This window comes from Hyperolius riggenbachi, chromosome 3, assembly GCF_040937935.1.
Source record: "Hyperolius riggenbachi isolate aHypRig1 chromosome 3, aHypRig1.pri, whole genome shotgun sequence".
Classification (NCBI taxonomy): Eukaryota; Metazoa; Chordata; class Amphibia; order Anura; family Hyperoliidae; genus Hyperolius; species Hyperolius riggenbachi.
Genome location: NC_090648.1, coordinates 285,561,942 through 285,588,081, shown reverse-complemented (window position 1 = coordinate 285,588,081; position 26,140 = coordinate 285,561,942). Strand labels below are relative to the sequence as shown.

The 26,140-nt window shown below is 40.3% G+C and overlaps 1 protein-coding gene across 4 annotated transcripts in view; it reads left to right on the top strand.

Annotated features, from left to right (window-relative positions):
- Positions 1 to 25,819, top strand: part of CFTR (CF transmembrane conductance regulator) — a 210,613-nt gene extending 184,794 nt beyond the window's left edge. For all 4 annotated transcript variants that reach the window (XM_068276426.1, XM_068276427.1, XM_068276429.1 and 1 more), the window contains 4 exons: positions 16,630 to 16,719; positions 19,781 to 19,953; positions 20,043 to 20,148; positions 21,621 to 25,819. In XM_068276426.1, coding sequence (XP_068132527.1) covers positions 16,630 to 16,719; positions 19,781 to 19,953; positions 20,043 to 20,148; positions 21,621 to 21,827 — 576 coding nt within the window. In that variant the 3' untranslated portion in view covers positions 21,828 to 25,819. The remainder of the gene's footprint in view (positions 1 to 16,629; positions 16,720 to 19,780; positions 19,954 to 20,042; positions 20,149 to 21,620) is intronic.
- The last annotated feature ends 321 nt before the right edge of the window (positions 25,820 to 26,140 follow it).

Sequence of the window (26,140 nt, the reverse complement as noted above, 5' to 3'; positions counted from 1 at the left end):
ATGAAACACCGGGACAACAGGCGAAGACACAGCGAGATACTCCGCTAGTCGCTGGGAGATTACTCCCAAGCTTTCACCCAAGGACAAGAGTGAAAGTAGCTGTCTGCTAAACTCCGCCGTAGGGTCACATCTCAGAGGAGAATAAGTGACCACATCCCGGAGCTGCCTCAGTGCTTCCATGCGATAAGGAGCCATAAATGTTCATCAGGCCCAAACTCTCAAACGTAACCAGCCTTCAATTTTTAACACATATTTACACATACTTATTTTAAATGGTCATTTAATATAAAAGGTGGATTTGCAAAACAATATATATTCCATGTGGGTTAATTTCTAATTTCTTTACTTCACCAGCCTAGACATTTAAAAGGGTTTGCAGTCCCAACTCATGGTAGTTTTTAATGTGTGTATTTTTTCACGATGTGCTTAGTGTTATGATTACACAATGAATTATGCAAGGCCAATCTGCAGCAAGTGATGAAGGATAACCTAGGATTCGGAGTCTACTTTGTCCTCTAGGTCTTCACCAGAGCACCCCACAAAGGATGATGGGTAGGTACTTTTGGTGGGCATTAGACTACTTTGCTGATAATGACTCCCATACCAGGGGGTCAGAGGCAAGAAAAAAAAAAAAAACAGCACTGTTGGACAGCAGGTAATGTTGTTGTCACAGCTTAAAGTCAGGACTGGTGGAGAATAGGCAAAATCAAGATTGCAGGTTGAGGCCACAAAAGGAGAAGTAGAGCAAGGGTGATCAAAAAAGCCAAGTCAGGAAAAGGAGTAATGGAGCAAGGTTAGTTAGGCAAGGTGGGTCAGGAACAGGAGTAATAAATCAAGGATAGTCAGGCAGTCCAGGTCGGAATGGGATGTCAAAAGACAGGAATACACTGGATCAATGCAACAAAGAGGAAGAGACACAAGGTTGGCATTTTGGCCTGCAATTCCCCATTTTGTGTACACCGGAGTCCATGCTAATACATGCAAAAAATGATGTGATAATGTGTACAAGCCCACAACCATGGCCATAAAGCAATGAAGACCACACACATGCATGGGCACAGGAGCAGGATAGTAAATATGATACACAGTTTCTGTTGCCCAGGTTTGTGTCAGTTTTGTTTTAAGAGTATTGCCGTATTTATACATTGCTTTGTGCTGGGAAGGTTGGAGACTTCTTGCAGTGTTACATTAATGTTTTGTTCCATTAAAGACTACTATTACCACAAGAAAGGTCCTCTAATGTAGTTCTGTGGTCAGGAAGGTAATTTGACTATTTCCTACAGTGCAGTGGCGTACCTAGGGCATTTGACACCCGGTGCTGGGTATTAAAAGACACTCGCCCCCCCCCCCCAAAAAAAAATAAATAGGAAAGGAGAGAGCGCAGCATACTAAGCGCGCCAAGGTGGGTAATGCCAGACCCCCCTCTAACCCGGGTCCTCTCCTTCCATGCTCTCCCCCCTCCAGATATGCGGCAGGCCCAGCGGGCAGGGAATACTTCACCTGACTCCTGCGTTCCAAGTGCTGGAGCGCTGCGTCACCATCATGTGCCACGGGTCTCCGCCTTTAATGCCGCTCACTGTGCTTCCTGATTAGTGGAAGCACAGTGAGCGACATTGAAGGCGGAGACCTGTGGCACATGACGGTGAGGCAGCGCTCCAGCGCTTGGAACGCAGGAGTCAGGTGAAGTATTCCCTGCATACCTGCCGCATATCTGGAGCGGGGAGGAAGTGGCCCAGGTGAGAGGGGGGTCTGGTTCCCCCTTCCCTGCCCCTCCTTCTTGTGCTGCTTCCCATCCGACTCCCTTCCCTTCAGCTCCCATTCAGAGCTGCCTAATAATAAAAGTGTTATACACACCTGCGGCTTCCTCCAGCCCCATTCGCACAGAATGCTCCCATGCCGCCATCCTCCGCTGCCCGCAGCCCCAGTACCTGGTCCCATAACTTCCTCCAGTCACGGTCAGTCTGCGCAAGAGAAGTGCGCTCCCTATGTATCTCTCTGGCAGCCGCTGGAGAGATACATAGAGAGCACACTTCTCTTGCGTCAGACTGGCCGCGACTGCAGGAAGTTGTGGGACCAGGTACTGGAGCTGCGGGCAGCGGAGGATGGCGGCATGAGAGCGATCGATGGGACTGGAGGAAGCTCAAGGTATGTATAACACTTTTATTATTAGGCAGCTTTGGTACACTTTAATTGTCCTCAGACTAGCTCACAATCTATAGACTCCAGCTTCTATAGCAAATATAGGAGAAAACTGCCTGCCCATGCCCTGCCTATAGACTGGCTTCCCTGCTCCCATCCCCCCGTGACCCCATCCAAGTTTTTAAGGAATGCTGCCCAGCACAGTCTAGAGCACTGAGAATTCCTCCAGCTGATCACACTGATCAGCTTCCTCGTGGCTTCCAGGAGTGCTGTATGTATGCTGACAGGCTGTGTGAGCAGCAGGGAAAAGAAGGGGATTGCAGGACTGAGGACAGTGATACTGGACAGTTGGAGCACTTAGTTATCTTATCTCCATCCTGGCTGAGACCCAAACTTCAGAGCTTTGGGGGCGGAGTTTGCTTGGCTGTCTCTCTCGCTTCTATTGGCTGGAGAGAGCTGACAGCCGGAAAAGGATGTTTCTGATTGGAGGGAGGAGAAGGAGGCGGCAGCACCCTGATGCATCTGTTGTAACTAACTGTTCAGGCTTGCTGAACCACGCTGTAATAGCAGCTATGCAATGCTCACAAAGCGCCCTAAAACATACAGACAAGATTCATTTCAGATGATTAATTTAGATGTGCGGTTGGCAACCCAGCTTTGTGACACCCCCCTCCCTGTCAATCACCCGGGGCGCCCCGCCCCCTAGCGCCCAATGGAATGAACGCCACTGCCACAGTGGAGATCAGAGAAATTCTCCTTCAAAGTTTGGCTGCTGATGGCTTCTTGGCAGCCATATTAACCTTGCAGGTTACTGGCAACCATGCTGGTTATCAGGAAATCCAATGGTAGATTATAGGTCGATCTACATCAAATGTGTTGTGCCCAGTAGCCAGGAAATATGATGTGGCTGTAAAGATGCCTCTAGGAGTAAAAGTAAAACTGTGCATTCTATAACAGAAGGTTTTATACTTACCTATGGCTTCCTCAAGCCCCCTTGGGGCTGTTCGGTCCCCTGCCATCTCCACGGGCCACTCCGGTCCGCCGCAGGATGGCCCACACACTTCCTCCTTCAACCCGGAAGGAGGAAGTGTTTTTTAGTCACGTGACACCGGAGTGGAGCGCATCGTGGTGGGAGGCGCCGAGGGACGGACGAAGAAGACGTCATGATAGGTAAGGATTAAATCCCCCGCCCAGGCCGCAGTGCATTACTGGGAGAAATCCGGATAGCTACTATCCGAGTAGCATCCGGATCGGATTTGCTCATCACTATGGCCCAGTACACTGGCAAAGTCTTGCTTCATCACGCATTGGGGGCCCGACCGTGCCTGCGCCCCATCACGCTCTAATGACCAGGAGCACTGGTTTCTTTTGAGATGAAGAAACCAGTGAATATATCTTCAGACATGAGCATAGCTCTCAAAAGTATTTTTCTCCCCTTCCTCCAGCTGCCCAAGTGCTTTCTTTTTATAGCTAACAAAATGTCTGCTATGTCCTTATAGTGACATGAGAGGAATGGCATAAAGATGTTGTACAAAGGAATGGCATAAAGATGTTGTACAAAGCCAAATTTCTGAATTAAATCATGACCCAAAAACTGTACTGAACCTTTAAAATAGTCAAAGGTAGACTATACTTCATAAAACTTTCTTTAAACCACTGCTACCAGTGCTGTAGAGTAAATAATGCTAAGCCTTGTATACATGACTGGTTTGTTCAGTTTATATTTTTTAGATTGTATCACATAAAACAGATTGGCTCTCTCATTAGTTTATTTTTAACATCAATAGAAAGCAAACACTATTATGCAAACTTTGCTGTTCTATCTGCAGCCAATAGTCTGAAACGCACGCAGCAGGTACAGCCTGTGCCAGATATAGTCTAAAGATATCGCTTAAAGAGAAACTCCGACCAAGAATTAAACTTTATCCCAAATAGTAGCTGATACCCCCTTTTACATGAGAAATCTATTCCTTTTCACAAACAGACCATCAGGGGGCGCTGTATGACTGATATTGTGGTGAAACCCCTCCCACAAGAAACTCTTGAGTAGGTACTCCTGGTAGTTTCTCGTCTGTGAACCTTGCTGCATTGTGGGAAATAGCTGTTTACAGCTGTTTCCAACTGCCAAAAAGCATGCAGCAGCTAAATCACCTGCCAACAGTAAAAATGTCATCATGTTATAAATGTCAGAATGTAAATCAGGGATTTAAAAGATTTTACAATGGGCAAACACTGACTAAATCATTTATACATAATTATTGTAAAAATAAAGCACTTTTTTTATTACATTATTTTCACTGGAGTTCCTCTTTAACTAACCAGATCCTTCCTCTGAGGTAGAAGCTGTTCTATGGGTAAAATGACTGGTGTATGTCAGTAATCTCAGTGGATTCTTCATCTACTTCACTTCAGGTTTTAATCACTAAACTAACATCTTATTTATTGCCTAAAAGGCACCCATAGACATGAGATAATCATCTCGTGTTTATGTGTGCATCAGATGACCACTATTGTGACATAATATTCACTATATTCCTCCTTGATAAACTGTTTAGCAATGTTTGCTGCCTCCCTTCACTCTTTTATGCCTTCCATAGACATAAACCCACAGTCAAGTTGACCATTCACACTTAAGGTATAGTCTGCTGGCAAAAGACCTTGAGGAAAATGGATTTGGCCTGCACATCCTACCACCCTCTTATGCACATTATCTACAGGAATAACATTTTGCAAGTGTAGTTAAGATGCTGACTATCACAGACCACAACATATACCCTAAGTACACGATTTTACTGACCACTGGGGACACTACAATATAGTTTAACTTATTTTATTATTCAGAAACCTATTGTCTAGGCCTCGTTACCATGTATGCACTGTGGGCAATACAGGTGGCTACTGGGACGCACATCACTGCCTTGCTTCACAATTTTACCCAGTGCGGTTGCAATCCCATTAATTTGTAATGAATGGGGGGCGTGGCCAAGAGCCGATGGAGTGAGGACGCAGATCAGACGAGCTCTGCTCCGGCAACATCCTAAACTTATCCTGAACCTCTTTTATCACTGACAAACTTGCCTGGAACTAGTAGGTAACATTGCACTGACCTCCGAGATAGCAACTATGGCTTCGGGAAGGCATTCCACGGCAATAGCTAAGCTTAACAAATACCGCCATGAAGATCAAGATGGCGCAGACTCTGACTCACAGCAAGCTCCCGGAGAGAACGCTACAGAGGACACTGAGCCGCCCACACTAGCTCAGTTCTTATCAGCAATAACAGCATGCCAAACCAGCTTGTCCTCTATCACAGCTACGCTGGGATAGGTACGCACCGATGTATCCTTTCTCAGGCAAGATTTACAAGCTCTTAAGGCCCGTGTAGGAGTGGCAGAAACACGTGTCAGCGATATAGAAGACAAACTGCGGCCTATCTCCAAAGAACAAGGTCAGATGCAAAAAGACCTGAAATCAATCAAAGATCGTCAAGAAGACCATGAAAATAGACAACGCAGATCCAACATAAGAATTGTCGGACTGCCTGAAAAATGCGAGGGCAACTCACCGGAAAAGTTTACTGAGGATCTCCTTGTGACGCTGTTCGGCAGAGACAGCTTCTCCTCAGCATTCATAATTGAACGCGCGCACAGAATATCTCCAAGAACCCCACCGCCAGGCGCACCTGCAAGAACCTTCATCTTCAAGCTATTAAATTACAGAGACCGGGATACCGTACTGAGAGCGGCAAGAGAAAAAGGTACAATCAACTATGAAAATGTAACCCTGTCTTTTTACCCGGATTTTTCACTAGAAGTCCAAAAAATCCGAGCCACATTTGCTGCAGTCAAACGTAAGTTACGTGACAACCACCTTGCTTACGCCATGCTTTATCCAGCTAAGCTCAGGGTAGTAGATGGCACCAAGGCCCTCTTTTTTACAGAGCCGGAAGAGGTATCCCGCTGGCTTGAAAAGCGTTCACGTCCAAGCCCGGCTTCTCTAGAAGAGGATTAATTATAACTTCTGCAGTTAATATCCCCACGTCCCTCTTTTTCTTCCCTTGGAAAACCTGATGTTCAGATATGTATGTGAAATTTAGAACTGCGTCACGGATCAGTTCGCATAAAGATCTCCCTACACATACTCCTATACGCATAGTACTCTCACATCCGCTATGCAACTCCCGGAGAGGAGTTCGCTCAATCGGACTATATTGTTTCCTACCTCTGGATCCCCTAACTTGCAAGACACTACCACTAAGAATCAGAGGAGCTCTTGCATACCTCAAGACTAAAGATTTATTAAGGACGATTCTGTCAGTGTGCCATACTGGAGTACGCAGAAATATACGGAATCGGCTTTCCTGCACTTATGGAGTGCAGGGGGGGAATTATTCCTCTCCTTTCATTACCTTGGGCGGACTGGACCTCTTCTCGAGTATCGTTACACATACTTATTTGCTTTGGTTTTCTTTAAAATATAGGGATTTTATCCTACTATCAGCCGGGGAAAATAAAAGTAGAGCGTCTTCCATTTCTACCTAAGGACTTTGGGAAAGGTTTTGGGATAATGTAAAGTCTATTTTCCTAATGCACTGTAATCTATCCTACCAATATTAATGGGTCTCCTTTTCAGGTGCCTTTAATAATTATATAAACACTGCTCATCTATGTTTAGCAATGTTATATACCTTGGTGATACTTAAAGACACAAGATAGAATTATGTACATAGTACCACCCCACTAGAAAATCCCTTCATAGAGGCTCCTCATAAAGGAATACGTGCTGCCAAAATGAGAGGTAATGCGATTCTGTACCTAGACATAAAATTAGCAGATTTACTGAAGTAAAAAGGTCTCATACCACAACTAGTCGGAGGAGCTGTTGCTCTGATGTCCTACCACACCCCCATAAATCGCAATATACCTATTATCTTTAAACGTTAGTAACTAAGCAATCTAAGAGTTATTTCACTTTATAGGTGCTTAGAAGTTATGGTTAAAACTGGGTATAAGATCTCACTTAAGGTTACTAGTGAGATAGGGTGGGTCTCGGGTGTTCTTTTTTCAAGGGTTTCTAAGTTCAGGTTCTTTTTATGCACTGCTATACAAAAGGTCTACAATGTTACATTATATCCACTAATACCACAACTCAAAGATGCATTAATACTATACAGGACCCCATCCCTGTTCACAGTATTTCACCAACATAATGGCAAACATTAAGAAACCACTATCTATCATTAGCTGGAATGTTCGTGGCCTAAATGACCAGCTTAAAAGATCGATTGCTTTTAATCACATCAAGGGACAGAAGCCTGACATACTAATCTTATTAGAAACCCACGTCACGGGGAACAAGGTGAAAGCCTTGGAACGAAACTGGGTGGGGAAGGCATTTCATTCTACCTTTACACAACATTCAAGAGGAATTTCAGTCTTAATCCATAAATCCCTGCCTTTTTCAATGCATAAATTGGTCATTGATCCATCAGGAAGATATATATTCATATATGGCTCTATTGAAAATAAACCACTAACACTTCTATCCTTTTACATACCCCCTCCATACTCCTCTACAATTCTTAAGGAATGAATATCCTTCACATCATCTCTCCCCTCATGTCCATCTATTTGGGTAGGTGATTTCAATGCAGTATGTGATCCAGCATTTGAACGGGCCCCAAACACTGTATCTTCTAAAAAAAAACGCATTTGCAAATTTGATGTCTGAAATACTATTATGGGATGTCTGGAGACATTTTTTCCCCTCCTCAAAACAATACACCTGCTTTCCAGCAACCCACAATACACGCTCAAGAATAAATTATTTCTTTGTCTCCCAAACCTTGTTGCCCCTGACAGAATCCATAAAACACCTTCCAAGAGTGGCATCAGACCATTCCCCCATCTCCCTTTCCCTGAATTGGTCAGATACCCCAATGAATTTCATATGGAAATTCAACCCCTTCTGGCTTTCATTGCTCCCCTCAGACAGTTGGTTGGTGGACAAGCTGCAATCCTTCTTTTTGGCACATAAAAAAAGAAAGCTCCCGTTCATTAGTATGGGACAGTTTTAAACCCTTCTTTAGAGGTATTCTAATTAGTACTGTTTCCCACCTCAAGAAGACCTCTTCCTCCACTATACTTAATTTACAATCCCAACTTGCTACAATGGAAAGGCTGTATATCGACAGACCGTCAGAGGAGACTCTAAGTACTCTGAAAAAAGCCCAAAATCAACTATCACTACTGATGCATGAAAAAGCTAAATCTCAGCAATTTTTGTACAAACAATCCTTCTACGAGCAAGGGGAGAGAACGGGTACTATCCTAGCTAGAGTGGCAAAGGGTAGAACGACATCTAGTGCAATAACTGAAATTCGTGACAAAAACTCGGAATTATTGAGGGGAATCCTTTCTATAAATCAAAGATTTGCAGAATACTTTCAAGAATTATACACTTCCAAAACCCAGTTCACACAATCAGATGCTGAGATTTACCTTGCAGAAGTAGACTTACCCAGATTATCACCAGAACAATGTGAATATCTAGATAGCCCGTTAACCTTAGAGGATGTGGAAACTGCCATCCACTCAATCCCAAATTCAAAAGCCCCAGGACTTGACGGTCTACCCATAGAAACATTTAAAAGATTCACAGATATCATATCCCCTGAACTACTAACCACCTTAAACAAAGCTTTTGAGAAAGATATTCTTCCAGCTTCTATGCGCACCGCTCTTATAATTGTTCTTCCTAAACCAGATAAGGATCACATATATTGTGACTCATATAGGCCGACGTTTATTTACAAATCTACAAGCAAAACACACCAACACTGGAGACCGCTGCGTAGTCACCCTAGATGCTGCTAAAGCATTCAACGCTGTAGAGTGGCCTTTCCTTTTCGCAACATTGGCCAAATTTGGCTTCGGTGAGAACTTTATGAAATGGGTGAGGCTATTATACTCCGAACCCATGGCACAAGTCTGTACAAATTCAGTAATCTCCAAACCATTCGCCCTACATAGAGGAACCCGACAAGGGTGTCCCCTATCCCCTCTGCTTTAATATGCAGACGATACAATTTTATATTTAGCAGACCCCCACTCCTCACTCAAAGCTGCATATGACACAATCACCGAAATGGGTCAATACTCAGGACTGTCAATAAACTGGAACAAATCAGCCATAATGGGTATTTATAACCCTCTAGTAACCACGAGTCGCCTTTCATGCCCTTTACAGATCGTCACTTCATTCAAATATCTGGGTGTTATTGTACAGGCAGATCCCGCCAAATACTATTCAGATAACGTAACCCCACTACTATCACTCGCCTAGAATAAACTGGTGGCCTGGACCAAGCTGCCGCTATTAGTTGCAGGTGGAATAAATAACATTAAAATGGTTCTCATGCCTAAAATACTATACATACTTCATAATTCCCCGGTATACATCCCCATATCCTTTTTCAAAAAACTCAATTCATTTATACTATCCATTACATGGAGTAAGTCTAGAGCCAAGCTTAAGCATAATATCCTTCAATGTCCCTCTGACCAAGGAGGAATGGCATTGCCTGTCCCACTTTGGTACTACATAGCTTCCCAGCTCGAACACATTGCAAACTGGTTCATAGAGAACTCCCCCTATGCCCCTCAATTATTGGGTTTTGAGGCCACTAATAAACTGTGTAATCTTCCCTTTGCTTTGCTCAAAAATACTCTAACGCAACATAATCCGCAAAACACTATTTTGGTCCAGGCGACCAGGGTATGGAATAGGGTAGGTAAACTCATCTCTTCTAAAACATGGGAATTTTATACACCCCTATGGGAAAACCCTCGACTACCAGAATTAAACAAACTCCAAAATATCAGACTATGGATGGACAAAGGAATTGTATACCTGGGTCAAATTCTGAAAGGCTCTCAAATACCGCTGTTTCACTACTTAAAAGAACACCACTCCCTGCCTAGCACCTTCTACTATATGTACTTGCAATTGTCTCATGCCATTAAAGCCCAATTCCCAAACGGTCTACCCCTAACTGCCACGTCCCTTATTATGGAAAGTATTAAAGATGGCCCCATGCAACATCAAATCGTCTCTCTCTACCACTAATTGCTAATCAACAGTCCCAACCTATAGTAGATAAAGCCCAAGCAAAATGGACATCTTTAGGTGTGGACATTGATGAAGAGGAATGGGAGGAATGTTTATTAACAGCCAAAATTGTTTCACCCTGTGTTAGGGAAAAATTAACACAATTATATGTAATTCATCAAAGCTACTTGACACCTTCCCGTATAGCAAAATTTTCCCCGGCAACGTCACCCAACTGCCCCAAATGCAACCATCGAGAGCCTTCCTTCTTGCATATGCTATGGGAATGTCCCCCCTTAGAGGACTTTTGGAAACAGGTAGTAGACTTTCTACACGACCAAATGGGATCTCCAGCTACCCTAGACATCAAAATGTGTATCCTAAATATTATACCAGAAGACACGGATAAATTTGTTAAAACCTTTTTGATTGAAACTTTGTTTACAGCTAAACAATGTGTAGCATACCGATGGATGTCAAACACAAGCCCATCCCTTGCGGACTGGAAAACTAAGATAAAAAACTCTCTACCGTATAAACAACTTGTTTATAAACATAGAAACTGCCCTGGCAAATTCAACAAGGTATGGGACAAATGGTTGCAAAATCCTCCTATATGAATAAGTTTCACATTACTAACTCAAATCCCATGATCCTCTTTGTTGATGGAAACAAAAGTCATATAAGGTAGTAACACTAACTCAAAAATCCCCCTCCTCCCACCTCCCTACTACCATTGTATAGAGGTAGAGAAGCACCCAGTGCCTATATAGATATAGATAATTTATTCTATTTTAAATGTCTCGACTTATCCGCTTAATACTTAGTAGAGCATCGTAAATACATAAATATATATGGTCGCTTGATACAATACAGCTAATTTTGAAGTTGGTTATCTGTACATTTGTACTTATTTCTTCTTACTATACCTTTGCTGTATTATACAGTACACATTGTATTTCTTCATCTTGAATTCTGATATTTTCAATAAATGAACCTTTGTTTAACGGAAAAATTTTTTTTTGTAATGAATGGAACCTCTCTGCAGACGCGCAGAATTGCGGAAACCATGTGTTGTGAGTCTGTGGTGAAACGCAACGCATGGATGTGTAGGCATCAGAAAGTGCAGTCTATGCACTTCTGATGTCCCTGCTAATTGCATCACTGTACATTGCTGAAAACGCGACCAGTCACACACAAGTCAAAATGAGGCCTTACCCTAAATAGGAGTGCAGGAGTGTTTGTCGTTCATATTTCCTGCAATATAAACATGAACATGGCTGAGCTTGGGTTAAATGTAGACTATAGATTATTTGGATACACAGAAAATGACAAGCCAGGGGGTTGGTTAGATAAAACTAGGCCATCTGTAGGTACTTAGCAGCCTACCATCTGCAGACTTGCTTAAACCAATAGCAAAACTATCTGCAACAATTTGTCCAGCGTCTGGTGAAACATGGGCTATTGGCCTTATAGACAAATATTTTTTTTTTTTATATTTGCCTGTAGTTCTGCATTAGTCACCACTGATCATAAATCATCCACAATCCCACTATTTTGCTGATGTTTATTTGTCCAAGCCTTCACAAACAGTGCTGTTGCCCTTGTTTTGATCACCAGTTGCCAGGTTACAGCTTCCTAAAAGTGAAATGATGATGACAAAGCAAAGAACAGTGATCAAGAGATCATATTAGCTATTAATGTGAAACTGCTTGATACTTGTTTGACTATCTTAATGGACATGGCATTCTATTTTTTCCCTCATTCAAATTAATATGGAATATATGAGTTGTCAGAAAAATACATTCCAAGCAAAATGTCCTATAGCTTGTGAAACAGAAAGAAGCCTGAGGGTGCTAAGTGGATGGAGTATAGAAGGATTACAGAGGAAGCCATTTTTGTAACGGTCTGCAATTTATAAATGTGGTGGAAACACATGTGCCATTTCCACCAGACATGGTAGTGTGTGTGATTCTGTGATATATATATATATATATATATATATATATAAACACACACTTACACACTTTATTGTTTTTGCTTCCCAGGCCAATTTTCTGGCGACCCGTTCTTCTATTTATAGCAACCACAACTTATGTGTTAAGAAGCGCTCCTTCTATTACATGTGCAGCCCCCTCTTCAATTCTAACACCCATGTGCTTCCATGTTGTTCCATGATGTTCTCCATTTGCACTGTTCCTCAACCTTGGACAGCAACCACTCTAGGTCTGAACCTTTGTGGCCTTTTTTGGAAAAAATCCAGCCCTACTTAAGGGAACTCCTTTTTAAAGAGACTACGTAACAAAAATTGCATCCTGTTTTTTATCATCCTACAAGTTCCAAAAGCTATTCTAATGTGTTCTGGCTTGCTGCAGCATGTTCTACTATAACCATCTCTGTAATAAATCAATGTATCTTTCCCCTGTCAGACTTGTCGGCCTGTGTCTGGAAGGCTGCCAAGTTCTTCAGTGTTGTGGTTCTGTGATGCATCTCCCCCCTCCAGGCCCCTCTCTGCACACTGCCTGTGTATTTAGATTAGGACAGCTTCTCTCTTATCTTTTACAAGCTGGATAAATCCTCCTCTGAGCTGGCTGGGCTTTCACATACTGAGGAATTACATACAGGCAGAGCTGTCTGCACTCTGCAGGAAGAAACAGCCTGACACTTCAGTGGAAGATAGCTGCAGGGGGAAAGAAACACACAAATGATCTCTTGAGATTCAAAAGGAAGGCTGTGTACAGCCTGCTTGTGTATGGATGCATTTTCTATGTGTGGACATACTGTACATCAACCTACTTCCTGTTTTGGTGGCCATTTTGTTTGTTTATAAACAAACTTTTTAAAACTGTTTTTAACCACTTTTAATGCGGCGAGGAGCGGCGAAATTGTGATAGAGGGTAATAGGAGATGTCCCCTAACGCACTGGTATGTTTACTTTTGTGCGATTTTAACAATACAGATTCTCTTTAAGATGTGCTCCATATACCACATCCTGAAATATCCACTATTTCGTACACTTAGGCAATTTTGTTACTTAAGCTCATGGAAAAGCAGGCTTACTTCAGTATAGACTGTAGGTGCCAAATTCCAGTCCTCAGGAATTTGTTCATATAAGTATAAGGCTTCTAATTAACAGACAATTGCAAATGACACGTGAGGAAATTCTGTAATGCAGGCACAAGCCGACTATACTCAGGGCTTAGCATCTCCAAAACTAGGGGTGATACCAAACTGTTCGGACAAAGTTTCATCACCTATCTAAACAAAGTCTGAGCAGCACCTTCAGACGTGAAGTCATTGAGAACTGGTAATGAGCATTTGTCTAATAGGCTAGTAAGTGCACTGCTCAATGATCAGTAAATATACAGTATATTTATATAACACATACTATGCATTGTGCTCTTTATTCCTTCTACATTTTATTGATTTTATAATCGTCCTTGGATGACCACATTTCTCTGTTATTGCACCATGCTGTAAAACAGCTCTCAAGGCAGATTAAATCCACTTACATAAATGATTCTTGCCATGTTTGTTTTAGAGCCAGTTTTATTTCTTGCAATGCAGTATGAAATGGCTCAATTAACCCTCAATCCAGGTGTTTGCTGAGATGAGTCATTCATAAGTATATGACAATGGTGTTGTAGGATGAGAGTATGGATAACATACGTTTTTAAAATCAGCCCTGCTTAGTTCTGTGATTATAAAGCATTGCTGATTTTGTTTCCCTGAAGTGATATAAGGAGCATCTGGTTACTTACTCTTACAAACACTTCTTCACTGCAGCCTGTATAATGTGTAGACTGTACACTAGCTCTAATAATTCTGCATCCTTGAGTGTCAGCTCCTCTCACATAGCTTGTAAGGCAGGTCAGATCAATGCTCTGTGCTATTCTTTCTGTAATGATGGATGCTGTACCAGTTTCTTGTGCAGAGACAGAAGCAGGAAGTGGCCTACAGAAAACTTTTATCAAACCTCACTACCTATCACAGATACGTAAGTTCAGGTTTTACACAGAAATTGCTAGCAATAATGGGAGGTCTAGGAAGAGGCACGAGGAAGCTGGCAGAGTGCAGATATATTACATACGGTGTATATTGTATCCTATATTTCTTTTGAAAAACCTATTAATGTGCTAAAAATTAGAAATGTTAATGATTTATGATAAACATATGCTCATTTTAAATTTGATGCAAGCTACATGTTTCAGGAAACACGAAAATGTGTACAGTTTAAAGAGGAGCTGTTAGGTATAGGGTATCAGAGAAAAAAACACATATATCAGTAGCTAAATATTGGCTCTACTTACATTACATATGCATTTCACTGTCCACGTTTGGATTTCACAGAAGATTTATATAGGATTTGCAGAGAATGATGCTCCTGACAGCTCATGGCAGGTTCCATGTTTGTCTGTCTCCTATGAAGCCAATTGTGATGTCCTATCCTCCCTGCTTCCTGATGATTCGACTCATAAAAAAGAGCCGAATAGTTCATAATCTGGACAACACTACTGTGCAGTGAATATTAATTAGCCATGTGGCTAGGAGCAATAGCGGACTCATGCAGTATACTGGAACATGTGCGCTGTGATTTTTCAGTGTTATGAGCTTGGCTGCAAATTACAAGCTGCTGTAACATGAGCCTGTAACTTCGCAATGTGAAAGCAGCCTTAGGGCTTGATAGGGAAATGAAGGGGATGACCCAAGGTAGTACACTGGGGAGAAGCAGCCCCAGAATGCCTTGCAGTATCTGCTATGCATCCTGCCGGCCTCCTTACAGAGCTTGGGAATAACAGCCTTGCTGTTCAGCACACATCACAGTAAGAGAGATTTTTAACTTCAGTATTGCCTTTTTGTCTTCCTTCTAAACTGTTTAACACAGGAGAATAGAGGTTTAAATTAGCTTTTGCAGCCTGACCGTTACTCTTTAAGAATTCTTCAATGTAATATTGCAAATCATTTGGGGATTTCTTCACCTACATTACATTATATCATGAAGATTTAGAAAATTCAGGGACATCTCTGTTCACAAAGGACAAGACCAGTATTGGATGACTGAGCTCTTCAACCCCACAGCAATCAAAACAATTCTATAGTGGACACCACAGCATGGATTTAGGAACATTTGTGAACCCCGACTGGGGACACAGTTCATAGCTACATGCACAAATGCAAGTTAAAACTCTGCCATGGAAAGATGAAACTGTATATAACCCTGATCCAAACATACCACCACCTCCTTTGGGCCTGAGGCAAAGTTGAAAACTGACCTATGGTCTGAAAAATTAAAATCTGAAATTCTTTTGGAAATCGTAGACAACATGCTTGCTGGCTTTCTTGTTGTCAGCATGCAATTATGTCTAGAGGGGCTAGTCCGAGTCATAGACACTTGTTTCTGTATGCTCCATCCCCTATTGCCCGATGAAGCGGGGCCACACCTGCAAAACGCCTTGCTTTGACCCTTTGGAGCGTATATATAAATACATTTGCTTGTTGATATAATATCAACCTATTTTTGTGTCTGCTTGGAGGAGGTGAGTCCACAACGGACTCTCCTATTTTTTCAAAAGTTTTAGCTACTTTTATCGTTTTGGCGCCTCCGTTCATTTCCACACCGACCACAGCTGTGGTCGCAAATCTTTTGAAGGGCACAGTAGTACCCTGGAGGGCACAGGAACTACAGAAAGGGACCTAATAGGCTGCTAGGGGCCAGATGAAGCACCAAGTAAGTAATCTATTCTTATATAGAGTAGCAAACAAAGATACAAAACATTAGTCAACCCAATAAAAAAAGCTTTTTTTTACCCAACGCATAGGAATGTGTATGTAGAAACACAAAATTATACTAAAATTTACTGCAAAGTACTGACCTATACCATCGGGGAGTGAACTTATTTTTTCACCTTTGTTGGCTTATGACATTTTGCTTCTAGGATAGGTAATGAACTAATAGCTGTTAAGTAGGCCAATGTACAAAGATGAACTTTAATAAAAAATGATTTTATCAAGTAGCAAATGCAGCTTCTCTGCTCAGGGCATAATGTGAGTGGCACCACAGGGAATAGCTGAAAATTGTGTCTCATTATTTCATGACAAATATGCCTGTGACTGACTATTATTTGAGAAAAGAATTATGCAAGACACATAATTCACTTATAAATAGATGCCATTTATTAGCTGGGCACCTAACAATTACTTTCTTTCAAGCGGAGGAGGAAACAGGTCCGGTTTTACTGTAAGAAGTGTTGGCTCAGCCTCACATGAGCTGCATGAGGAAATCAAGTGCTTTTTTTTTGCTCATGCTAATATCACCTCATCAGATGTTTATTACAAAAATAAAGATGGCAATTTGTGAAATGTTTCTATCTGTCCCCACAGAAAGTGTTCATATTCTCAGGGACATTCAGAAAAAACCTGGATCCTTATGGAAAATACAGTGATGAAGAAATCTGGAAAGTCACCGAGGAGGTAAATTTTGGAAAGTGCAGGAGATATGTGGGTGAGGTCTCTCTATGTAAATTAGCATGCAAACATCCTCATGTGTTAACACAACAATAATCTGTTGCTTCTATTCCTCAATACTGCATAGTCTTCCACTACACTTCCACTACACTGCTGGTGTGGTAAATTCGTCTTCCTGAAACACCTTACATCAAAGCCAACTGAAAGCGCATTATGTGCAAAAATGATTCCCTAAATCCCTACTGCCTCAGTTGAGACCACTGAGAGCAATAATGCACAAAGTTAAGAACAATGTGCCACATTGCAATGTGCATACGTTTCCATTGGTTTATAACAGACTAGCTTGCTTATTTTTTCATACAATTCTGCCACCTTGTGGTTACTTGGGGTGTCAACATGCTTAGGAAACATCAACCAGCAACTCCTCTGCTAACATTAGTGACTGTGACTGACATCAAAATGGAGAAAAGGGAGGGCGTTCTCTTAAACATCGACCTTTAGAGGGGATTGAAACAATAACTGGTGTAAGTATTCATGACACACATCTTAAATAAAGTTAAAAATTGACATTTACTATATATACACACAAAAACATCTAAAACATTGGTATCCTGACTAGTTACAAAATTGTATACCATTCTACTTGATGTTATAACTAATCAGGATACCAATTTTTTAGAATTTTTTTTTTTTTATGTATGTACAATAAGGCTCCTTTCACACTGTCAGTTGCATCGCGTCACAATGAATAATGTTATGGTATCACAATGCGATGCAATGATATTCCTATGAGGCTATCACAATGATTGAGGTGCAGCACATTCTCTTGGAGTAACCTGCACATTTACAGTGTAAGTGAGGCATACTTTCCATTGTACTGTATGCCTCCCTGTATGGTCACACCCTTATGGTAACATATGATGCGACTTTTTGGCACTGTTGTTAAAACTTTATCACAACACATTGTGCAGTGTGAAAGGAGTCAAAATGTTACGTTTTAAACTTATTTAAGATGTGCGGTCATGAATACTTAAAGAGAAACTCCAACCTAGAATTGAACTTTATCCCAATCAGTAGCTGATACCCCCTTTTACATGAGAAATATAATGCTTTTCACAAACAGACCATCAGGGGGCGCTGTATGACTGATTTTGTGCTGAAACCCCTCCCACAAGAAGCTCTGGGACCACGGTACTTTTGGCAGTTTGTTACAATGTAACAAGGTTCACAGACAGGAAATAGCTGTTTACAGCTGTCTGTAACAGCCAAAACAGCTAGGAGCAGCTACATAACCTGCCCACAGTAAAAATGTCACCATGTAATAAATGTCAGAATGTAAATCAGGGAGAGGAAAGATTTTACAATGAGCAAACACTGACTAAATCATTTATACATAATTATGGTAGAAATGAAGCACTTTTTTTACTACATTATTTTCACTGGAGTTCCTCTTTAAAGAGGAACTCCAGTAAAAATAATGTTATAAAAAAGTGCTTCATATTTACAATAAGTATGTATAAATCATTCAGTCAGTGTTTGGCGGTGTAAACCCTTTCCTCTCCCTGATTTACATTCTGACATTTATCACATAGTAACATTTTTACTGCTGGCATATGATGTCAGTGGAAGGATATGCTGCTCGCTTTTTTGGCAGTTGGAAACAACTGTAGAAAGCTGTTATTTCCCACAGTGCACTCACACTTTACCCAAAGGGGCTAAAGCCAATATGTACTGAAATTGGTTACAGTTGATAACCTGACCCTCATAGATGAAAGGGTACACAAGTCTGTGCTACCCCCATGTCTGAGATACTAGTTCTAAAAACACGTAAAAGATGTTATCATGCAATCAATGGTGTGGTACGATAGTGTGAGGAAAAAAGGTATTTGCTGATTCTCTCCACTTGTAGTCTCTATTTGACTACAATACAAATTTTCCTCGAACACCCGCACCACATTATGACTATATAGTGTGTTTATTGAGGATCCTAGCCTTCTGTTATAAGACCAGTATAGGTACCATTAATACTTAGACTTATATACTACAGTACTCAATTCACAGTTGTGGAGTGTGTTGGGGAGGAGATAGCTACACCCCACTAACTATCAGGTGGTGGTGGGGGGGGGGGCAGCAAAGACCCTTTTTCCTCACACTATCGTACCACACCATTGATTGCATGATAACATATGAGTCTTTTACCTGTTTTTAGAACTAGTATCTCAGACATGTGGGTAGCACAGACTTGTGTACCCTTTCATCTATGAGGTTCAGGTTATCAACCGTTACCAATTTCAGTACATATTGGCTTTAGCCCCTTTGGGTAAAGTGTGAGTGTACCTGTTTTGCCAGTACTGTTTCCGGTAGTGTAATATATTTCCCACAATGCAACAAGGCTCCCACAGAGTGATGTCTGAAACATGGTCCTGACATCACACTGTGGGAGGGGTTTCACCACAATATCAGCCATACAGAGCCCCCTGGTGATCCGTTTGTGAAAAGGAAAAGATTTCTCATGAGAAAGGGGGTATCAGCTACTGATTGGGATGAAGTTCAGTTCTTGGTTACGGTTTCTTTTTAAACCAATGATTGTTTTCTCCCATCTCTCAGTTTTTTTTTTTGCAGATTAGATTACCTTTAGGGATGTAGGGGCGCATGCTGTGCTAATTTATTGATATAATTGTTGACTCTATCAGGGACTGTCTGTTATTTTAACATCAAAAAGGCACAAGACAAAATTACCTTTATGTGATCATTGATTTCCTATTGATATGGTGAGGCTACAAGCTGCCTTTCCTGAAGAATCTATGGAGTGAGAATGGAGGAATGTCTCAGCTTGTTTCTCCTACTTTATATACATTTGTGTACATAATTTAGAAAGAAAACAAACACATTTTCAGTACCATTTTCTCACTCTTTTATTTCATCAAATCTGAATGAAAAATGATTTGGTGTTGTGAATATAGGCTTGGCATTAGTAGCTATGCCCCAAATTGTGTGCATGTATGTCTAGGTCAGGTACCAGAGACACTATCCAGTTAATGTTATGGTATATTGTCATCTCTTGTAGGTTGGTTTGAAGTCTATCATTGAACAGTTTCCTGGCCAGCTGGATTTTGTCCTGCTTGATGGTGGATGTGTTCTTAGCCATGGCCACAAGCAGCTGGTGTGTTTGGCCAGATCAGTTCTGAGCAAGGCAAAAATTCTCCTGCTGGATGAACCCAGTGCTCACTTGGATCCCATGTAGGTTTTAAAAGTAATGCCAATATTATATGAAATATAAAATGTATTTCTGTTCATATTGATGTAATTGTTCATTTGTATTATTTCAGAACATTTCAGATTATTAGGAAAACACTGAAGCATGCATTTGCAAATTGTACAGTTATCTTATCTGAACACAGGCTGGAAGCCATGCTAGAATGTCAGTTCATCCTGGTAAGTTGCCAAAAAACGAATTATTGATGTCACAAATATTGCTCCAACATTGTATTTTTCCCATGATGCTCTGGGCTCCTGACGACTCCTCTGATTAAAAAAGTGGCTTTAACAGAAAGTTAAAAAAAAGGGGATAAAATGATGTTGTAACCTCTCTCCGCATTATCCCACATAATGGTTTTCCTAGTGGGAGGATTTAAAGCAAACCTGAAGCAAAAATAAACTTACGAGATAATTAATTGTTTGTGTAGTACAGATAACAAATAAAACATTAGTAGCAAAGAAAAAAAGTCTGAAGTTGTTTTCCAGTACAGGAAGAGTAAAAAAAAAAAAAAAAAAACTTCAGTTGTTATCGATGCAAAAGAACTTCTCTGAGCTCTTTGACCCACTGGGTCCAATACAGACCTATTTTCTGAAGCACCTAAACAGCCAGGAAACAGTGGGAGACAGCTTGTGATAAGGTTTTACTGCAGGAATGTTCAAAGGGTCATTTTTTCTGCTTTAATGTATAGCTTAAAAGACAGAGTGTGATTTCTAAACTGCAAATAAGGCAGAATGATGCAATGGTATAAAGCAAAACTGTGTGAGGTTTCCCTAGACGTGTCTACCATCCCCATATCCAGATATAAGGCTGGTTGGTCAGGAATGAGAAGGCAGTGAGCTGTGAAGTACTTATATCATCTGTAAACCCTTAATTCATTTCTGCAATGCAAACAAAACAGTAAAGTAGGTTTAATGTATGCTGGAATAGAATTACTGTAAGATCAGTAATAGAAGTATATTATTGTTCAGTCTCATTTCAAGTTATTTTAGGCATACTTAGTTACAAGTGCACTATGGCTAGGTTTACAGTGGAATACAATGTGTTGCATTCCCTGTAACAGCAGCAATGGAATGGAATGGGAAAGCAGTGTTGCATGTTATCCACGCATTGCGTCCTGTACAATGAAACATAGTCAATGAAAAATATGCTTCACTGTAACTGTGAACACGCAAGGTTTGTGGTAACACATTGGACTTGATTCACTAAGATAAATAGCATGCCTTATCTGAGTTGACATACCTTATCAGAGTAGCATAGTGAGCGCTACGAAAGTAGGCCTGCTAATTTGCAATGAGAGCTCCACGTGTCCTGCCCTGAGCCCCTGCGGGTTTGTAGCGCTTGCTATGCTACTCTAATAAGGCGTGTTAACTTTGATAAGACACGTTAGCTCGGATAATTCTTAGTGAATCAAGCCCATTGCATGCAACGCGTTTTGATGCCGCACATCATCATACTGCAACACACCTGCTGCACTGTAAATGCCTCAGAGGTGGTGCATTGCAGTGCTGCAAGCCACATTACAGAGAGGTTGTTATGCCAAATTGCAATGCACCACTGTTAACCTAGTTTTACACAATAACTAAACCTGCATGCTTGCATATGAAAGAAAGAACAAGATCAATTATTATTGATATTTTTGCTTTTCTAGGTAATAGAAGAAAATACAGTGCGACAGTATGACTCTATTCAGAAACTGATGAATGAAAAGAGCTTCTTCAAGCAAGCCATGAGCCAATCTGACCGCCTAAAACTATTTCCCCTACACCGCCGAAACTCCAGCAAGAGAAAATCCCGGCCGAAAATCACTGCCTTACAGGAGGAAACAGAGGAGGAAGTCCAGGAGACCCGACTCTGATCAGCATTCATTTCACATCTCTGTGGAACTTTTCAGACTTGTTCTTTTCTAAATGAATCCAGGTGCCAATGAGAAATGGATACTTATCCTATACATGACCATCTCAATGACAACAGTACGATGTGTAAATAAGAGCAGCGTAGGCTAATAGTATTAATCATCAAGATTAGTGTATTCCCTGCAGTGCCTTCAGTAGAGTTCCAAATAGCATTGAGCTTGGAAAGTGATACTTGTGCCTAACTCTTTTTTCATAGTTTAATAACAATTGGATTAAAGTGGCCCTGCATTGGGCCCAGCTGCAGTAATTAGAGATATATTGTTGGCGAAGATAACACTGAGGTAGGTAGGTAGCCCCAGGCACTGCATAATACCCAGCTGACTATTTACATGGACTGTAAGTAAAAATATTGCACTGCGGTATGATTGTTCAATTGAATTAACTTCCGATATTGTTACATTCAGTATGTTCGATATTATTTAACTGCCATTCTTTTATCTGATGAAGTTTTTTTTTCAAATTAGGAAAGTGTTAGTTCCAGAAGCAATATACTGTATAAATTGCACCGGGCATAATCTGTAGCCATGTTAATGCCCAAAAAGGTTTTTATTTGTTTATTGCTATTCTTGTCACTTTTGGAGAGGTCCGCCTGTTTTCTGTAAGGTTAGGAAGTTAAAGAGAATATGGAATTAGTAAGAAAAGAGATATTTTCCAAGATGGTGATATAGACGATAATAAAATCTCCCAAAACATGTTAAACATTTTCCATAAGATCAAATAATTTAGGGTCCAGTATGAAATACAATTAACTATTATAGCTGTTTAGAAGGAGTTATGTACGCAATTTACACCCTTCATTTTGGAGCACTGTAGCGCACACTTAGCTTGTTGTGCTTTCCAGCTGCTTATCTTCTTGTATGGCTAATAATGACAATACAGTGAACAAGCATTGCACGAGAATACCATCCATTTATACTGCTTGTGCAGGGTCGGTTCTAGACTTTGCTGCCTGATGCTAACTTGTGAGGATGCCAAGTTACTGGACCTAATTTACTGTTTTATATTGCCCAGGGATGGAGACTATAAGTGTCTTTGAAAACCTTGCCTGAATTTATTGCAGTTGCATGCCAACCTTTTGGCTTCCCCTAACTGGGATTAGATGCGCTGCACAGGTACATAGGCATATTGCCAAGTAAAGTAGAAGTCACCAGATAAGGGATTGTGGTGGGCTCACATGGTCATTGCTCAGTATGGTAGTCTAGCAAACAGGATATTAAAAAGGGGATAAGCAATGGCGGCCTCCATAGTTCTCTTAGTACAGGTTTATGTCAAAAGTCAGCAGTAATATTTACGTTGCAATATTACATTGCATAAACAAACACTATATTGCTACAATTATCACTATCACTTTCTATCCATAATGTTAGTTTTTGTCAGATGTTCTATAGTGTGACAGTATTTATTTCATTTACTATCTATACTGCTAACTCATTTTACAAACAAAAACATTTCCTTATACTTAGAATGTAGACTAGCTTGTTATGATATTGAATGACTGAAGCATTTTTGTCAGAAATGCCGACATAAAGATGACTGAACCTGTAACCTATTTGTATTGCATGATTGGTGGATCAGGAATATCACTGCCAGAATACTCCTAGTTACTGTACTTGCTACACTGTGGTCTGTATCATACTGTATCTACACTAAAAACTGGAATAACTAGATGTCAATGAACTCATCTAACACTATCAGCCTGACTAGAGCCACTTCCTGAATAGGGCCAATTCACAAATATCTATTTATCTGCCAGTGTCCTCAACCCAAGTCCACTTTCAGCCATATCACTGGCTTTCAGCCATATCATATTGTATATCAGCATTCATGGCTATAATATGTGGAGGGTCAGTAGGAATTGTTACACCATTAGAGTAAGAGACATATTTGGCCGAACAGGAAAGGGGAATCTTATTGGCTGTATAGGTTGTGTATATATAGTATACACAAAGACAACTTCTACAGTATAAATGTGTCTACTAGTCCACAGGATCCAAGCCGAATAGATGATATATTTGCTTACATGCAAAACCATGCAACTTTTACTAATCAATGTACTTTTTTTACACCCATGTTTTTTTTTTCAACTTATATTAGCTTTAATCATACTCTAGTTATTTATTTTCAGAATAGGCATTTTGTAATTTTTAAATAGAAGCCAACAAGACTAAAAGGCTTTTAATGTGAAGTTGGATTTGAGCATTCATCAGTAAATTAAGTCAGGTAGTGGCAGAAGGTTCCTTTTATTTTTGGGTCTGATGCCAATAAAGTTCTGAAGGTCGACTAAATTCCTGATTTCAATTTTTTTTATTGTTTTGTTTGAAGTCAAGTCCTCAGGAAATGTGTGTGTCAGTCTTGGTGTTCCACCTACAAGATCTTTAGTTACGGTTTAAGCAATGTGATTTCTTTTATAAACTTAGTCTGAACAGTAAGCTGTTGCATAATTAATATGTATTTGGAATTGTAACTTTCATTTGCACTTTGTAAAATACACACATGCAGACATGCGTTAAATCTTTTTATACTCAATTGTGTTGGTTTAAGAACATTTTTCTCAACAGTTTAGTATTTATTTTATTTTTTAAAGAGTTTAATATAATGATGTATGTAAAATGATTCAAGTATGCAAAAAATGTGATATAAAATATTTATATGAACCAGGTATCATTTTGTACATATATATATACCGGTATATAAGGATTTTAATATTTGATTCTGAATTATTCCATATATCTGAAACATTCCAGAAATGAAACTTCTCTTTTGTTCAGGGGATGCTGAGTAAAATTTGGCTTACAAGATTGATAGTTCCCTAACTGGGTAACCTGTATCTTCTGCGAGCATGGTATGGTATGGTATCTGTGGTATAGCCTGGTATCATCTGGGCGCACATCTTGGTGTCCAAGGCATACCCTCACCAAATTAAAACAAATGATTGGGGGTCAGAGCTGGTTACTAACCACTGTAAAGACACAGTTGGGCAACATCTATGTGTGTTAACAACTTATGGAGGAAAATCTAGTCATACAACATACTAGTCAGCAGAGATCCCACAAGAACTAGAGATGCTGAATACAGGCAGTGGCGTACCTAGGGTATTTGAAACTTGGTGCTGATTATATACAGACCCCCCCCCCCCCAAAAAAATAGGAACAGTGTGCCGAAAATGAGTGTGGCCATGGCCGGATGCGGGCAGAGCTAACCGTAGATAGTCGGCCGAAGTTCGAAGTTTTCTCCCAAAACACAGTTAGGCAAGGTGACCCTAAAAGCAATTTGCAGGTAGAAAGAGTAAGGATGCTGCTTGGAGCAGGAAGTGGGTCACCTGACCCGGATAGTAATATATATATATATATATATATATATATATATATATATATATATATATACACACACGCTTGTCCAGCAAATGTAATATACAGATAAATGTTATGCTTTTTTTGTAACATTATACATTTCCTCAGAGGTTCTCCTGGTGTGTATGTGTGTGTATAACATATATATATATATATACCCACACAAAACAGGAGAACCTCTTTGGGTGAGAAAATGTATAAAATTGCAAAAAAAAAACCCATATGCATTGAAACGAACAAGGAAAATCATCATGCGACCCCATTCCATAGAAGCAGCGGTGTACATTTCACTTGCCTTTTAGAGTTTGTTTTCAGTTACAATCCTTATTGATTCTCAGTATAATGATTATGCTCTGTGTCCAGTGATTTCATTTTGTACTGAATTAAATGAGTGAGGTATAAATAAATGAAAAAAAAATTGATCATATGTTTTAACTGAGTATGAGCTGCAGCTACTGCCAAAACAGCACCATTGAAAGCACTGATCTCAGAATCCTTTATGGTGTTTGAAGTGTTGGTTGCATTACTGCCTTCCTTACTCTGTATATTCATGATTTGTGGCCTTTTAAATTATTAAAATGAATCTAAATACAACTCATTTGTCTGTGTGTATCTTAATATGTTTCAATAAGGAAGAAAGATTAACAGCCTACTCTAATACAAAACAAAAGCTGAATCAGATTCATATTAAGTTTAATTAAGCAATAACTTTCATGGTTTTCTACAAATGTCAGCAAATTACACAGCCAAGGCTGCAAAATACTGAATATAGTCTTTTCATTGGCAAAGAATCACTTAATTTGGATACCGAAGGCATAGAGATGAGGATAGCACATACATATATTACAATTATATGCTCAAGAATCTATCTTATCCGCATGCTATACTTGTCTTTTATCTGCTGC